Source organism: Mauremys reevesii, linkage group 5 (assembly GCF_016161935.1).
Source record: "Mauremys reevesii isolate NIE-2019 linkage group 5, ASM1616193v1, whole genome shotgun sequence".
In the NCBI taxonomy this organism is placed as follows: domain Eukaryota; kingdom Metazoa; phylum Chordata; order Testudines; family Geoemydidae; genus Mauremys; species Mauremys reevesii.
In genome coordinates this window covers 118,555,572-118,572,938 of record NC_052627.1, presented here as the reverse complement: position 1 = coordinate 118,572,938, position 17,367 = coordinate 118,555,572, and the positions used below count along the sequence as shown (strand labels likewise).

Genomic DNA, 17,367 nt, shown 5'->3' with positions numbered 1-17,367 from the left:
TTCTCGCACACATCACCATCATTGCTCCTTACCACCAATGCTTCACTCATTGGGTGGGGTGTGCATTTAAATGGTCTCCTGACCCAAGGCAAATGGTTGCCTACAGAGATGTCTCTCCACATTGGCCTCCTTGAACTAAGAGCAGTCAGGAACGCCTGCATCCATTTCCTCCTGCTGATCACAGAATCACATACAAAGATCCTAACGGACAACATAGTCTGCATATACTACATCAGAGGCAATGAGATTATGGAACTGGTGCATCTCCCACAACGTAACTCTGTCCACAGCTTACCTCCCAGGAAAATAGACCTTGAAGGTGGACCATCTCAGTCTCAAATTCTCACATGATCATGAGTGGGAAATATACCCATCAATACGCCATGACTTATTCACATCATAGGGAACACTGTCCACAGACCTGTTTGCCACTTACCAGAACAAGAAATGTCCACCCTACTGCTCCAGGGTGGGGACGAGGCAGCACTCTCTGGGCAATGCCCTTCTACTCCCCTGGGACAAAGACTTTCTTTACACATTTCTTGCATTTCCTCTACTACTGAAGGTCCTGCTAAAGATAAAAAGGGATGGCGCTAACATCATCCTGATTGCTCCAAGTTGGCTGAGACAGACCTGGTACTCTTACCTAGCACAGCTTGCGATGTGCTTGCCGATCTCTCTCCTGACCTTTCTGCACCTCCTCTCACAGGACAGAGGGCATATCCTGCATCTGAATTTAGGGATTCTCTGCCTCAAAGCATGGTTCCTGCTTGGTTCCAACACCGAGAGAACTCCTGCTCAAGGGAGATACCAGAGTTTCTGTTGTACAATAGAAAGTCCTCCACATGACAAACTTACCTGCAGAAATGGTCCAGGTTTCAGATTTGGAACACGTCCCAACAAATCTCCCCAACATCCATGACTTTTCCACACATCCTAGATTATGCTCTGATAAAGTCAGGATTATCCTTAAACTCTCTGAGGGTCCATCTAGCAGCTATTACAGCCTTTCACCAACTTCTAGAAGGATACTCAGTGCTGTCACACCCAAACACTAAAAGTTTCCTTAAGGGTATAATAAACCTTTTCCCTCAACCTTGACTTTCTTCCCCCATGTGGGACCTAAACCTCATACTGAAAGGGCTGATTAGGCCCTCCTTCAAACCCATAGCCATCTGTTCACTTACAAACCTCTCACTGAAAACAGCATTCCTGATAGTAATTACCTTGGCTAGAAGAATAGGAGAGAAAGCAGCTCTGATGGCACATCCCCTGTGCACAGTATTTTTTCCAGACAAGGTTACACTCAGATTGTATCCAAAATTCAGCCCTAAGGTAACCTCCCTGTTTCACATGAATCAAATCGATTCACCTTGCAATCTTCTACTTCAAGCCTCACCAAGACAATAGGGAGGCTATACTACATATCCTAGATGTTAGGAGAGCCCTGGCCTTCTACCTTGATAGGACAAATGCCTTTGGGAAGTCCCCTGCACGTTTTCCCCTCTCTATGGCGGAAAGATCCAAAGACTCTCTAAGTGGGTCTCAAATTGTATCAGACAAATTTCTAACATGACCCCTCCAGAGTCGATCCGTGTACACTCCACAAGATTAATCTCCTCATCTCTCGTCACCTTCAAGAATGTCCCTATCTCAGATATCTGTAGAGCGGTGACGTGGGCGTCAGACCACACTTTCTCAGAACACTATTTAATCACTGGGGACTTTGCCTCTGATCCTATCTTTGGCACCACAGTACTGTCATCTGTAACTGATCTGATTCTGAAGTCCCAGCCCTTCAGAAGGGGTACTCCTTGGAGGGCGGTGTCACGTACAGTGGAGGGACACAAACTGAAGAAGTTACCATGTGCAGTAACGATGGTTCTTTGAGATGTGTGTCCCTATGGGTGCTCTGCAACCCTTCCTCCTCCCTTGCAATTCAGAGTTCTTGTCTATGACTCTGTGGTAGAGAAGGAACTGAGGAGGGTTAGTCCATGTGCACTGACTAGCCTCATGGCACAGCACAAGGAGAGACTGTAGGTGTGGGGGCCCAACAGACACTGCTACCAAAGTTCTCCGATCACTAGCGCAGAGATGAAGACACACCTACGGTGGAGCACCCATAGGGACACACATCTCGAAGAACCATAGTTACTGCACACGGTGAGTAACTTCTTCTTTCAGGCATCTCAATAGACCATAGAATGATTACAGAATGGCATACTTACAGGCATGGCAATGTAAGGTTATTATTTTTAAGAAACAGGAATGGCCCTAGCAAAAAAGATCTGTGGTTTTTCTGTAAACTATACAGTTAAAAGATATTCTTTATTGTTTACATATCCTGCTTGCCTTTTTGAGCTGCATGTGGTGGTGTTGAGGGTAACCATGCTGCTGGTCTACACTCCGCCATTAACAAAGACACATTGCTAACTGGGGCTTCTCATAACTTTTGCATTGGTTCCTGGAGCAGAAATTCCTCTTATTACTGTGTTAATAAACATTAAAATGGAGCTCAAAACTTATTGGGCTTAAGATCTGTGTCTGCTGCAGGCTCTGCAGTGGACTGTCCTTTGGGGTGCATCAGCTTTTCTGAGTATGGACCCAGAATGTGCTGCTCCTGCTCCGGAACCAGTTTCAGCAACAGAGTGACTTCAGTGTCCCCATTCAGTTCCTGCTGCTTTCTCCCATCAGTCCCCATGCTGGATTCTGGAGCCAGCAGGGCACCATCCAGCTGACTAGGCCATCGTGCATCAGGGTTGGCTCCATGGTGGGTGCAGTGCCCAGCACCCAAACTCCTCATAATACGGGCATGATGTTGGCAAGTTGCCTGGCCGCGGTTTGCTGCTCCAGGCCAGTGGGAGCCGCGATTGGCTGGACCTGCGGATGGGGCAGGTAAACAAACCAGCCCAGCCCGCCACGGGCTTTCCCTACACAAGCGGCAACCCTGGTTTGAGAAACACTGAGCTATTTAATCTGCTCCTTGCACTGGTCACCAGTTTGGTAAATTTGCATAGCTGCCAGCTTTTTCACTATTAGTGAGTATGTGTAGTCATTCCTAGTCCACAGTGTTCCTGGCTTTGCACCACAGATTTATCAATACCAGGCTGTGCTCCTGTGACCTTGAAGCAGTATGATTGGCAAAAGAAATGTTCTGTTCAGTCTGCATTACAAACACAGAATGCTCTCTGGTGTATTTGCAATTCAGTGGTCAGAAAGGTTAACACTGACTCACTGAGCTGCTGTAGTACACGAAGGGTGGTGGCTTCCATTTTCAAGAGAAGAGATTCAAGAACTCAATAATAGTGGGGGATTTCAATTATCCCCATATTGACTGGGAACATTTCACTTCAGGACGAAATGCAGAGATAAAATTTCTTGATACTTTAAATGACTGCTTCATGGAGCAGTTGGTACGGGAACCCACAAGGGGAGAGGCAACTCTAGATTTAGTCCTGAGTGGAGCACAGGAGCTGGTCCAAGAGGTAACTACAGTGACTAAAGTGAAATCCCTGCAAGCTGCATGGGCGCTTTTTAAAGAAACCATAATAGAGGCCCAACTTCAATGTATACCCCCAAATTAAGAAACACAGTAAAAGAACTAAAAAAGAGCCACCGTAGCTTAACAACCATGTAAAAGAAGCAGTGAGAGATAAAAATACTTCCTTTAAAAAGTGGAAGTCAAATCCTAGTGAGGAAAATAGAAAGGAGCATAAACACTGCCAAATTAAGTGCAAGAATGTAATAAGAAAAGCCAAAGAGGAGTTTGAAGAACATCTAGCCAAAAACTCCAAAGGTAATAACATGTTTTTTAAGAACATCAGAAGCAGGAAGCCTGCTAAACAACCAGTGGGGCCCCTTGATGATCGAGATACAAAAGGAGCGCTTAAAGATGATAAAGTCATTGCGGAGAAACTAAATGCATTGTTTGTTTGCTTCAGTCTTCACGGCTGAGGATGTTAGGGAGATTCCCAAACCTGAGCCGGCTTTTGTAGGTGACAAATCTGAGGAACTGTCACAGATTGAAGTGTCACTAGGGGAGGTTTTGGAATTAATTGATAAACTTAACATTAACAAGTCACCGGGACCAGATGACATTCACCCAAGAGTTCTGAAATAACTCAAATGTGAAGTTGCGGAACAATTAACTAAGGTTTGTAACCTGTCCTTTAAATCGGCTTCTGTACCCAATGATTGGAAGTTAGCTAATGTAACACCATTATTTAAAAAGGGCTCTAGAGGTGATCCTGGCAATTACAGACCGGCAAGTCTAATATCGGTACTGGGCAAATTAGTCGAAACAATAGTTAAGAATAAAATTGTCAGACACATAGAAAAACATAAACTGTTGAGTAATAGTCAACATGGTTTTTGTAAAGGGAAATCGTGTCTTACTAATCTATTAGAGTTCTTTGAAGGGGTCAGCAAACGTGGACAAAGGGGATCCAGTGCACATAGTGTATTTAGATTTCCAGAAAGCCTTTGACAAGGTCCCTCACCAAAGGCTGTTACGTAAATTAAGCTGTCACGGGATGAAAGGGAAGGTCCTTTCATGGATTGAGAACTGGATAAAGACAGGGAACAAAGAGTAGGAATTAATGGTAAATTCTCAGAATGGAGAGGAGTAACTAGTGGTGTTTCCCAAGGGTCAGTCCTCGGACCAATCCTATTCAATTTATTCATAAATGATCTGGAGAAAGGGGTAAACAGTGAGGTGGCAAAATTTGCAGATGATACTAAACTGCTCAGGATAGTTAAGACCCAAACAGACTATGACGAACTTCAAAAAGATCTCACAAAACTAAGTGATTGGGCAACAAAATGGCAAATGAAATTTAATGTGGATAAATGTAAAGTAATGCACATTGGGAAAAAATAACCCCAACTATACATACAATATGATGGGGGCTAATTTAGCTACAACAAGTCAGGAAAAAGATCTTGGAGTCATCGTGGATAGTTCTCTGAAGATGTCCACGCAGTGTGCAGAGGCGGTCAAAAAAGTAAACAGGATGTTAGGAATCATTAAAAAGGGGATAGAGAATAAGTTTGAGAATTTATTATTGCCTTTATATAAATCGATGGTACGCCCACATCTCGAATACTGCGTACAGATGTGGTCTCATCTCAAAAGAGAGATACTGACACTAGAAAAGGTTCAGAAAAGGGCAACTAAAATGATTAGGGATTTGGAACGGGTCCTGTATGAGGAGAGATTAAAGAGGCTAGGACTCTTCAGCTTGGAAAAGAGGAGACTAAGGGGGGATATGATAGAGGTATATACAATCATGGGTGGTGTGGAGAAAGTGGATAAGGAAAAGTTATTCACTTATTCCCATAATACAAGAACTAGGGGTCACCAAATGAAATTAATAGGCAGCAGGTTTAAAACAAATACAAGGAAGTTCTTCATGCAGCGCACAGTCAACTTGTGGAACTCCTTACCTGAGGAGGTTGTGAAGGCTAGGACTACAACAGCATTTAAAAGAGAACTGGATAAATTCATGGTGGTTAAGTCCATTAATGGCTATTAGCCAGGATGGGTAAGGAATGGTGTCCCTAGCCTCTGTTTGTCAGAGGATGGAAATGGATGGCAGGAGAGAGATCACTTGATCATTGCCTGTTAGGTCCACTCCCTCTGGGGCACCTGGCATTGGCCACTGTTGGTAGACAGGATACTGGGCTTGATTGGACCTTTGGTCTGACCCGGTACGGACATTATTATGTTCTTAAGATCTTTGGAATAGAGAGGACAAAGGATGTTGGCCTGTGGGAATGTGGAATACTTTTTGGAGGAGTCCCAGGACCTGAGTCAAGCAGGGCTATGTCTACACTACAAAACAATAGAGCTCAAATCCTGGTTCAAGGCCTGATCTGGTCTCAGATCCTGCAACCTCACAGGGTCCTAGGACCCTGGGTCAAAGCCCTGAGTTAGCATGATTTGTGTGTGGATAGAAGTGGCGGATAGGCTTGAGCTTGGGTTTACACTGGAGTGTAGATGTACCCGGTGTCTTTCTTATCTGTTACCAGTGAGATACCACAGTTTGCACTCCCCCACCTAATTTTAAAAACCCTGTCTTTTTATATGGTCTGAGACAAAAATTTGTTTTTGGAGGGAAAAATACCTTTTCATGATTAATTTTACTGTGTGTCTTGTTTTGATGTTTTCATTTTACTTAATTTCTTATGGATTTTTTTTGTGGTATCTTTAGGTTACATGAGTGATAAGCCAAGGGGAGCTCTAATCCGGTCATTATTATTATATCATTATTATATCATTTCTTCCAGAATTCATCTGTACTAGCAATTTTTTTATTGACTACCCAGTTCTTTATAGAAAAATCTGCTATAACAATATCACCCAGTTTTGTTTATACTTTTGTATACACTTTTAGTAGTTTGAGGGTTTTTTCTGCTGGACACCTGGATTCTTAAAGATATGAAAATGCTGAGGAAAACTAGATACAGCTCAACACTCAGTCATATGAAACTCCTAAATATAGGTCACTTACAGGTTAAAAACTAATTAGAATTCAAACACACTCTTTGGTAATGCTATAAAGATTTTGGAAGAATAGTTCATATGTAAATTAATATGCAAGAAAAAAAATAAACTAAAAGGGTTAATATTTACTAACAGGTGTAAGACTTCCTAAGTTGTCAGATGGATTTTCTAGTTTCTTTACCATTCTAGGGTTAGGCTTCAGGAATTTTGACTTTCCTTTTCAGCCTCTGCTCAAACATCTATCTACTCTTCTGATTCTGGTTTATTGATCCAGAGATTATGTTTCAGATAGAAAACATATCTTATACCACTATTTAACTAATAAATTGTAATAGAATTGGCACTCTGTACCAAAAAAAAAAGTTAATCTAGCATATATGCACAATTCAAAGTATTTTTTAGCCAGATGGCAGCATGCTTCTTTGAAAAAGTCAGCTTCATCCTTACTAATTTTTCTACAGTAGTTCATAGTACAGTAAAAGCTGTTTTATCTGACATGTTGGGAGAATGGGGGGGGGGGTAAAAATGCTGGTTAAGTAAGGGGAGAGAGTTTGGGTGCAGGAGGGGCTCAGGGCAGCGGCTTGGGGTGCTGGATCCGGGGGCCGCTCACCTCAGGCGGCTCCCTGCAAGTGGTGACCTCTCTTGGCTGCTCCTAAGCAGAGGTGTGGCAGGCAGCTCTGCGTGCTCCCATTGGCTAAGGGGAACTGTGTTGCTAGCACTCGGGGCCCCGTGCCAGCTAGATTATAAACCGGAATTTCAATGAAGATCAGAAATGCTGGTTTATAGATTTTTCCCATTGGTGAAGTGCCAGATAAAATAGCTTTTACTGTAAATAACAAGGTGTGGCAAATTGCCGGCACTATTATGATGGGTCCCACGCTTTCTCGTATGGGGGGTTCAGGGCACCATTTCTCACCCCTGAACTGGGGTATCAGCTGTCCCATTAGTGTCCCAGAAAAGGAGAGTGGAGAGGGAGGGACCCGGGCCCGCCTTCTACTCTGGGTCCCAGCCCAAGGGCCCTAGGGATGGCGGTGAACCACCTGAGCTAGCAATTCCTTCCTCTGGGCTACTTCCCTCTCTGGCCCTCCAACTTGTGGGGCTTCCTGCCCTCTCTCCGCTTGGGCCAAGTTTCTCCCAACCCCTTGTGTCTGTAGAGTCCCTCTGCTCTGCATAAGTTTCTCCCAACCCCTTGTGTCTGTAGAGTCCCTCTGCTCTGCATAAGCCAGGTTTCCCTTTACCTAGGGTCTGTCTTCTGGCCCGCCACAGCACTTCTCCAAACTGCTCTCTGCTCCAACACTAAACCACTCTGCTTCAACTCCAACTGTCTGATTGAAGCAGGGGGGTTTTATCAGGTGACTGGTTTCAAGTGCTCTAATTGGCTTCAGGTGCTCTAATTAATCTGTAGCAACCTCTCTTCCCTGTACGGGGAATAAGGCTCTCATAATCCTGGGGCTTACATATCTCCCATCTATCACTCTCCTGCTGCCCTCTGGCCATGCTATATCACAAAGGGTAATCAGTACTGTTATAGCCTCCCTAATAGTTCCTCTAACTACTGACTGACTACATGCATGTTAAAACTTTTCAGTTACTAGTAGAAAACATCAGAGACACAGCCTCTGAAATCTTCCTTTACATCAGTGGTGCCCAAACTTTTCCTGTCACACACCTGTTTACCAGTAATGGAATCTGTCCAACCCCTCTCCCCCATTACTGCACAGTTGGCTCAGCGGAGGAGGTTGGGCTGAAGGCAGAGTTGGGGGCTGAACTGGGGATGGAAGTGGAGCTGAGGCTAGAGGCAGAGCTGGCCTGGGGGTGCAGAGGGAATGAGGGCAGAGCTGACCTGGGGACAGAGTGGAGCTGCAGCTGGATCCAGAGCTGGCCTGGGGGTGTAGGGGAGCTGGGGCCAGAGCCGTGGCTGGGGGACGAGTGGAGCTGCAGCTGGGGGTGGAGTGGGACTTGGTGGTGTTCCCTCCCCAACCCCCGTGGGGGCTAGCCTGGGCCCTGATGTGTGCCCCTGTACAGTTTGGGGACCACTGTTTTATGCAAATAAATGCTGTGACTTCCTACAGTCTAGCTGATTTGCAGATTCTAATTGTAATAGCTATTTTCTGTTCAAGCCATAGGTCCTTTTTCCTCAGTAGATTCTCACTAAAAGTCTTTGGCTGTAGTTAACTGGAGATACCTGTTCCTGTAAGATTTTTATTTTTATTTTTATTTTGTGTGCATGTGATAAATAGACTTCCAACTTATTTCCTCTTCCAGAGACCAGGCCCATTTGTACAGACTAAATCTCTGGAAAGAGAAGGCAGGGGAAGAGAGACTTCAGCAATCACTTACTGGGAAATTTAAATATTTTGCAGGGAGATTCAAGAAGTAGTCTTTCTTTAGCAGTGTCTAGTTCTCTTAGTCTCCTATAGATATGTCTAACTCAGCTCTTCAATGCAAGAAAGAGACCATTGGTTTAGGAAACACTTCTTTTTATTTATTTTTTTTAAGTGCTGTTTCAAAACACTTATGCCTTGTCCAAATTGGCCAGGCAAATGATTAACTTGAACTGGTTTCCACCTTTTTATAAGCAGTTCTCTAGCATTACTTTATTCTTGGTATAGATGGGGCTGTATTTCTCACTTTCTTTATTGGGGTCATATTTCTCATTTTCTTTCTTATGCTATGACTGGATTCTAACCAAGTGCTAGATATTTATTTTTGTACAAGTGTCAGAAAACCTTACATCAAATTTTGACTGGGTGCTAATTTCCTGTTCTGTTTTGTACTCCTACGTGATTCTTCTAAGTGTGGTTTTTTTCATCCTCCTTTTCATTCTGTGTGTCTGTATTTACAGACCCTATATAACCCAAGAGGCTTTTAGTTTTAAACTCAGACATCAACATTTGCTGAATAACCAAATCTAGTGATTCTGGAGATTGAGAGAAAATGAAACTAATCGGCAGAATGAAATTGGAGTTATCTTAAAGCAGGCCTCCCCACCCCCTAAATCAGGGATCAGCAACCTTTGGCACACGGCTCGCCAGGGTAAGCCCCCTGGCGGGCCAGGCTGGTTTGTTTACCTGCCACGTCTGCAGGTTCAGCCGATCTTGGCTCCCACTGGCCGCGGTTCGCCGCTCCAGGCCAATGGGCGCCACAGCCAATGGGAGCTGCGATCAGCCGAACCTGCGGATCCAGCAGGTAAACAAACTGGCCCGGCCTGCCAGGGTGCTTACCCTGGTGAGCCGCATTCCAAAGGTAGCCGATCCCTGCCCTCAATTTAGATGTAACTAGTTTCTAAAATCTTTTGCATTATATTTTATCTGTACATGATAACCACTCGAGTAGCACACAGGGATTGCCACCATTTAAACCTAGGTTGGGCAGTTATTTCTGTGTTCTCTTTGGGCTGCACTGGGAAACAAAGTGAAAATGTCATGTTCTCCGTTGTCTCAGATGTGTTTACCCAGTTTTGATATTTTGTTTTCTTTCTCATCACCCTTCTATTATGAAAGATGGATACCTGCTGGGAAAGCTTTTGGTTTTGGTGATACTACAGAGGAGCACTGAGGAGCATGCATTAAAGTGTACTTTAATACTTTCTCAGTTGGCTTCAGTATGCAATTTGCCCTCCAAAGTACTGATGTTACCATTGCTGCTAGCCTTTGGAGTTCCTCCTGCCTTGCATTCCTCATTTGTGTTTTTTTTCTCACTAAATGAAAGATTTAATAAATGTAAAGGTGGTACTTCCATAGTTAAAATGTGCTGAAACTTTCTGACACTTACATGCAAGTAATTTACATCCTTGCATACAAGGAACATCAAGTGTCACTGGTATTAATTCTCAAGGTGCCACGCTATTGTTTTGACTATCTATAATTAATATTGATGCATTCTGCTGATTTCGCCATGGAGTCTACCCTTTGCTGCAGAGTATTGCTTCAGATTTAAACTTTCATTTTGCAGGGGGAAAAGTTATTTTAGATCTTAGGATTGCAAAGAGCCTTAAAATATAAACCATGTGTGAACCAATGCAAAAGTACCTGCCTGGATCTGCAGATCACTTTCAAATTATCTCAGAGATATGAAATGCCCTGTTTAGCTCAATAGGTGTTAACATTGAAATCTAAGAATGGCAACTTTGAATGTCAACATACTAAACTGATGATGATTTGATAGCTGAAATATCTAGCTAATGTGCTTGTTCCAGTTTGAAATTGTTTATGGGTGTCAAAAACCTCAAGAGGCTACTTTTCAGCTTCTCCCTGACAGGTTCTACAGTGTAGTTATTCATTGTCCGTACACTGAAAATTGAAAATATGGGGCATAACAAAGATATTTCAATATAAAAAACACAGTGAATACTACATCATTTGTTTTCATAGTGAGTTAAGAACCTCCTTATTTAAAGCTTTCCTGAAATGCCCCAGAAACAAGGGCTTTCTCCAGAATTTGGGTCCAGCTTCCTGCAAAGTACACTGGGCCATGGCAATCTGTCTTACAATAAAGAAGACTTCCAAATGGAGTCTCTAGTAAATATACACCAATGAGAATTGCAAAGCCACCAATGAGAGTCATATTGTTAAAGAATAGCATTGAATACCTGTGGGTAAATAAACAGATAGTCATTTTCTTCCAAGAAGATGCCAAAAATATATCATTTTATAGAACAGTGATATAACTTCATAGTGTTCTGTTTTTTTCCCCTACTTTGTACAATCAGCTGTGAACATCTAATTATAAGAATCTGGAATTATTTTTGCTTAATGTAAATTTCAAATGCAGAAAAACAAAACACTTAGGGGAAAAAAAAGAAATATTTTAGAGTTGGGAACAGTGATTTTCCTAAAGGCAGAAAATAAAAAAATGTGAAGGAAAAGTAATAGGAAAAAACATTTAAATACCATGCAGTCGCTAATAAATATTCTTGAGACACAAGATAGGTAAGGTAATATCTTTTATTGGAGCAACTTCTCTTGAGAGAGACCAAGTTTCGAGACAGAGCTCTTCTTCAGGTCTGGGAAATGTCACACAGAAAAATTATAAACGGCAAAAAGACCCTATCATCTCTGGGTGAACATGTTTCACAAAGCAATTACAGTACTCTATATCTGACTTCTCAGTCATCATCCTCAAAGGAAAACTGCATAGCGCCTTCAAAAGACAAGCCTAAGAGCTTAAGTTCATAACTTTGCTAGACCCTAAAAATCATAGATGGAATAGAGACACTGGAGTTATGGCTTTTTACAATGGTCTATAACCCATTAAACCCACCTCTCTCTGCTTCTTTTCTTGTGTGCTTTCCCTCTCCCCCCCCCCCCACTGGAGAGGTATTATCTGGCTACTTTACCTTAAATGGTCCCTCTAAATATGTTTACTTATGCTAAATAATCTTTTCACTTTGTATTTAGTTGTGACACTGAGTACATTTCCCAGACCTGAAGAAGAACTCTGTGTAAGCTTGAAAGCTTATCTCTCTCTACAAGAGAAATTGGGCCAATAAAATGGTCTCCCCAGGTTTCTGTAATATCCTGGTCCCAGGATATGACAACATAGCATACAGTACATATTCTTGTAAACTTGCATCCTTCCTCACCACAGCAGATAAAATAAGGGATAGCTAAGTATGATATAATTAAAAGGAACATTTTAAGACAACATAAATTGAGAGTGGTTAATGTGCCTCTTCTATGTTGCCTGGAAGTCGGGTGCAGTACCTGGCAAACTGGGGTAGTGGTTCTGATCTTTAAGGAAGGATACCAGAGGGTGTGTTCCAACTATAGGGGGATCACACTCCTCAGCCTCCTCGGCAAAACCTATGCCAGGGTGCTTGAGGGGAGGTTACGCCCATTAGTTGTACCTTGGATTTAGGAGGAACAATGTGGATTCTGTCCTGGCCTTGGAACAACTGACCTGCTCTTTACTCTCTTCAGATACTCAAGGGATCGTGGGAGTTTGCTAATCCAGTCTACCTTTGTTTTGTAGACCTGGAGAAGTCATATGACTGCATTCCCTTAAATGTCTTGTTGGAAGTGCTGCCGGGAGTATAAGGTGCCGGTGCCGCTTTTGCATGCTATCTGGTCCCTCTGCCCTCAGAGTGAGAGTTGCGTTTGTATTCTTGGCATTAAGTTGAGTTTGTTCAAGGTGAGTGATGGACTCCACCTTGTCCCCACTCCTGTTCGTAATTTTCATGGACAGGATATCAAGGCGCAGCAGAGCTGTGGAGTGCATCCGGTACAGGGATTCGGAGGTAGCATCTGTGCTCTTTGCAGAGGAGGATGTCCTTCTTGCTTCTTCAGACTGTGATCTCTGATGCACATGTGAATGTTTTGCTGCTGAGTGTGAAGCGGCTGGGATGAGAATCAGCACCTCCAAATAAGAGGTCATGGTCCTCTCCTAGAAGAAAGTGGACTGCTCTCTCTAGGTGCAGAGGGAGCTGCTACATTTAGTGGAAGAGTTCAAATATCTAGGGGTCTTGTTCACGAGTGATGGCAAGTTGGGAGCATGAGATCAACTGGTGGATTGGTGCAGTGGTGGCAGTGATGCAGGTGCTGTACTGATCCATGGTGGTGAAGTGGGAGCTGAGTTCTTGGACAAAGCTCTCAGTTTACAGGTCGCTGAAAGAACGAGATCGCGGGTACAAGCACAGAAATGAAGTTTCTCTGCAGGGTGACTGGGTTTACTCTCTGAGACAGGGTGAGGAGCTCGGCTATTTGAGAGGGCCTCGGAGTAGAGCCACTCCTCCTCCGGATCAAGAGGAGCTGGTTGAGGTGGTTTGGGGAACTGTTAAGGATGCCCCCTGGGAGGCTTCCACTGGAACTTTGCCAGAAATGTCGCATTGGGTGGAGGACTTGAGGCCGACCCAGGACATGCTGGAGGGATTATATCTCTTGGCTGGCCTGGGAATGGTGGGGAATCCCCCAGGAGGAACTGGAACATGTTGTAGAGGAAAAATAGGTCTTCCCTATTCTCCATGCTGCTGCCATCGACCCTCGCTGGGAAAAACGGCGTAAAGGAAGAATAAGAAGATGATAAATTGGGGGAAGTTTTAGATACATGGAGCAACAAAAATAGTGACTCTCCAGCTATGGATGGTGTGGGGAGGGAGAAGGAAACAACAGAGAAGAGGCCCTCACTAGAGAGGAACTGAGCTTGGTAAAACATCTCCATAGAGACGTTTGAAATCCAGAAGACCATTTTGATTTAACTTTGGATGTGGATTACGATGCCATTTATGGTTGAGAATAGAGGTGCTATAACTCTATTCTCCAAAACTAAAGAGTAGTCAGTGACTTCATTTTAGACCTCATGCGAGAAAGTGGGAATTTATTGATGTTAGGCCATAAAAAGGGAATGTCAGTAATCAAATTGGGGACACAAGAAAATTTTACTCTCAACTTGATGTCAGTTCTGTGTAATAAGATAACTCTAATGCTGCATCCGATCAGTTCCAAAATTTCAGGGAATGTTCCAGCTGTGTTTAAAGCATACAGAAAGAGTGCATCAAAGATTGGGTAAGATGGATTCTAGTATTGTTGTAGCATCATATGGAGGAAATGTGAGTAAGCATTTTATAGTCATTATAACATAGGGTAGGTCTCTTATGTTCAAATATGGGCACCCATGTTGCTAATAATTACACATACAATTTACTTTAAGCAGATGAGCAGTTCCACTGATTACTCATGTTCATAAAGTCATTTGTGTCTAAATGTTTGCAGGACTAGGGCCTTTGGCTGGAAAATTCACCTCATGAACTTGGGTAGAGAATTTCACCTCATGAACTTGGGTAGAGAAATTCACCTCATGAACTTGGGTAGAGAATTTCAGAAACAGAAAGGGGAGACAGTTGCCTAACACCCATTCAAAATGGGAACCTAACTCTCTTTTATTACTTTTACTGAAGATCCTCCTCCTTGCTGTTCAATGTGCCTGTCAACACAATTGTAAAACTGGATAAAAGATGGACATCTCTAGAAATCAGATGTTGTCTCTGAGGAGTTGTTCTATGTAAATAAAGTACTAAAATAAAATACAAGTATAAGTAACCCTATATTTTCTATTGTGTTTTAGGGTGCCAAATTTGGACATCCAGTTGGATTAGCCCTGGCTCCCCAACGTTCGTCTGTTCGGAGATCATTTGGAAGATCTAAGCGATTTAGCATTACTCGTTCACTGGATGATCTTGAGGTAATTAAGCTTTACATAAAACACTACATACTTTTAAATGATTCCTGGAGACTAATATTTTAGTAATTTTGTCAATGATACAGGATCTGTGGAAGCAACAAATACAGTGCTGAGACTGCCTAACTACTACAGAACAGAGTTCAATCAGCAAGGGGAGCTAGAGGGAGAGGAGGTTGAAGAAGGCTTCATTCCTTCCTCTCTTCTAGTGCTGTCTCCCCAAAGGCTGCTTTATGGTGAGGGGCGAGTGGGACGAGAGAAGAGAAAGATGGGACACCAACTAATCTATCTGTCTCTTCCAATTTGGAAGTAAGAAAGGTACTTCAGAGGTGGGAGCAAAAAGACTGAGACAGAGCCCTTGGCATGGGGGGAGGAAGGAATGGGAAGGAACACAAAGCCCCTGGCATGAAGGGAAGACTGGGGGATCCTGGTTTGGGGGCAAGGAGATTGGGGGAGCACATGGTTCTCCAGCATGGGTGGGGGAAGGAGGAGGAATTGGGGCACATGAAGCCCCAGGCATAGGTGGGCAGTTGTGGGCAGGCAAATGGAGCATGGAGTGAGAAAAAGGGGGAATCAGAAAATGGAGGGATGCAATGGTGTGTTGATTCAATGAGTGCTCAGTCTACAGAAGTAATGAACTGTGCGACCCTATAGTCCAATTATTCATTACTTTATTTCTCTCTTCCCAAATATGTGTTATTCTCAAATATTTTGAAGCAAGAAAAAAGCAAATATTCCTTATTGAGAACAATGTCTATATTCCTGTCTGAAGTTTTAAAATAATGTGATTTTTTTTTAAACTATATACTCAGAAGTTTAAAATGGTGAGCTGTCCTTTAAACATCAAAGCAAAATAATCTGTGTGGAGACCTAGTGTGAGAAATATTAGCCTGGGCAGTAATTTGAAAAACATCGTAAGTGAACGAATGGAAGTGTCTAGTTCTAAATGTAATAGCATTACTGCAGCACTATAATTCAGTATTATAATCACCAAACAGCCATCTGTTCTACTTTAGTAGAAAAGAATACAGTCTTCAGTACTGATGAGCAGGATAAATTGTATTCCATGTAGTTTCTTGTACATGGGTATTTTGAATGTAGCTCAGTCAATTTAATCAACTGAGTTTTTGTTAGCCCATTTTGTAAGAGTATGAGTTTGTTCCAATGTGTTTGGGTAATATTTCCTCTCTCAGGCCATTATGCACTGGTGCTATGTACCAATTGTCTGCCTGGTTTCCTTCCCCAAATGTGGTCCTGTGATTCCTTTTTGATTCTCTGTTGTTAAAGGAGCTATTTAAATGTAAAATATTGTATGTATATACTGTTATAACTAATTTGAAAATATTCTGCCTCTTGCTTTCAAAAAAAAAGTCATTCAGAGATTTAAACATGAATAAACAATATTCTTATGAGGTCAGAACTATGTAATATCACAGGTGCCTGCTTACTTGCAGAAACCAGTTTATGCATTGACAGAAGTGGTAAATTTTTATATTCTCACTTTGACTTGTAGAATTTATTCCTTAGATGATATTTTTACTGGCAGATATTTTGAACAAGTTTACTATAACTTGCAGAGAGGGGAAAAAGAGAAAGGGAGGGAACCAAGTAAATGCATAATAATTCCAAGACTATGTAGTGTTACAGCAAATGATGTCTAGAGTACCAAACATATGGCTGTAGTCCAAACGTTTTTGATAATTCTGGATCTTGGGAGTTGCAGTCATTCACAAAAGGCAGAATATAGTCCATTATCTCCTTAAAAATCAGAGACAAATTCTGTCCAAGCATTATGTATAGTAATTGCTAGCAATATCTTAGCAGACAGGTCTTCACAAAAAGACACCTAGAAATTTGATTTTCATGGGATAACAAGAGAGGGGGCTGGTTGTGTCTGCCTGTACAAGAGGGGGTCCTCAAAATAGCCAAGGCCTCGTGGCAGACCTCCTCCTCTATCCGTCCCACTTTGAAACGGGCTGAGAAAAAAGTACTTTGTGCTGACCAAAGATTTTGAATACCCTTATACCCACCTGCCCCCGGGCTTGTTGGTTGTGTCTGTGGCCAACAAGAAAGACAAGCGGGTCCCCACTTCCCAAAAACAGAGTCCAAAAAACTCTATTTATTTGGGAGAAAAATTTGTTCAACCACCAGCCTGCAATTTCGGGTGGCAAACCATCAAGCGGTACAATTTTAATCTCTTGGATGGCCTTAAAAAATTCCAGGAATCCCTCCCTCAAGGTCTGGCCCAAGAGTTTGGCACCCTGGTGGAGGAGGGTACTGTGGTGGCCAGATGTTCCCTGCAGATGGCATGGGACTCGGCGGACTCGGCGGCAAGAGTGGTCGCATCTGCGGTGGTCATGCAGCTCCTGGGTCCAAACAGCAGGCCTCTTCCAGGAGATGCAGGCCTCGATCCAGGACCTCCCCTTTGATGGAGTCGGTCTGTTCTCGGATCAAACAATTGTCAGGCTGCACGGGTTGAAGGACACTAGGGCTACCCTTTTGCTCGTTGGGCATACACACGCCGCAATCAGCCAGGACTTTTTTCCAGTCACCGCCAAGACCCTGTCAACCCTTTCAGGGGTCTACAATGAGAAGAGATGCTAGTTTTAATTGTCGTCGCCCTTCTTCCTCCCACTCACCAGCCCACCCTGAGGCCGGCAAACACCCAGGGGGCCAGAAGCAATCGT

General features: G+C 43.1%; 1 protein-coding gene across 2 annotated transcripts in view; it reads left to right on the top strand.

Moving 5' to 3' along the window:
* The window catches only part of RGS12 (regulator of G protein signaling 12), a 152,206-nt gene that overhangs the window by 26,718 nt on the left and 108,121 nt on the right, over positions 1-17,367 (top strand). For both annotated transcript variants that reach the window (XM_039540911.1, XM_039540912.1), the window contains exon 3: positions 14,567-14,683. In XM_039540911.1, the coding sequence (XP_039396845.1) occupies positions 14,567-14,683 (117 nt within the window). The remainder of the gene's footprint in view (positions 1-14,566; positions 14,684-17,367) is intronic.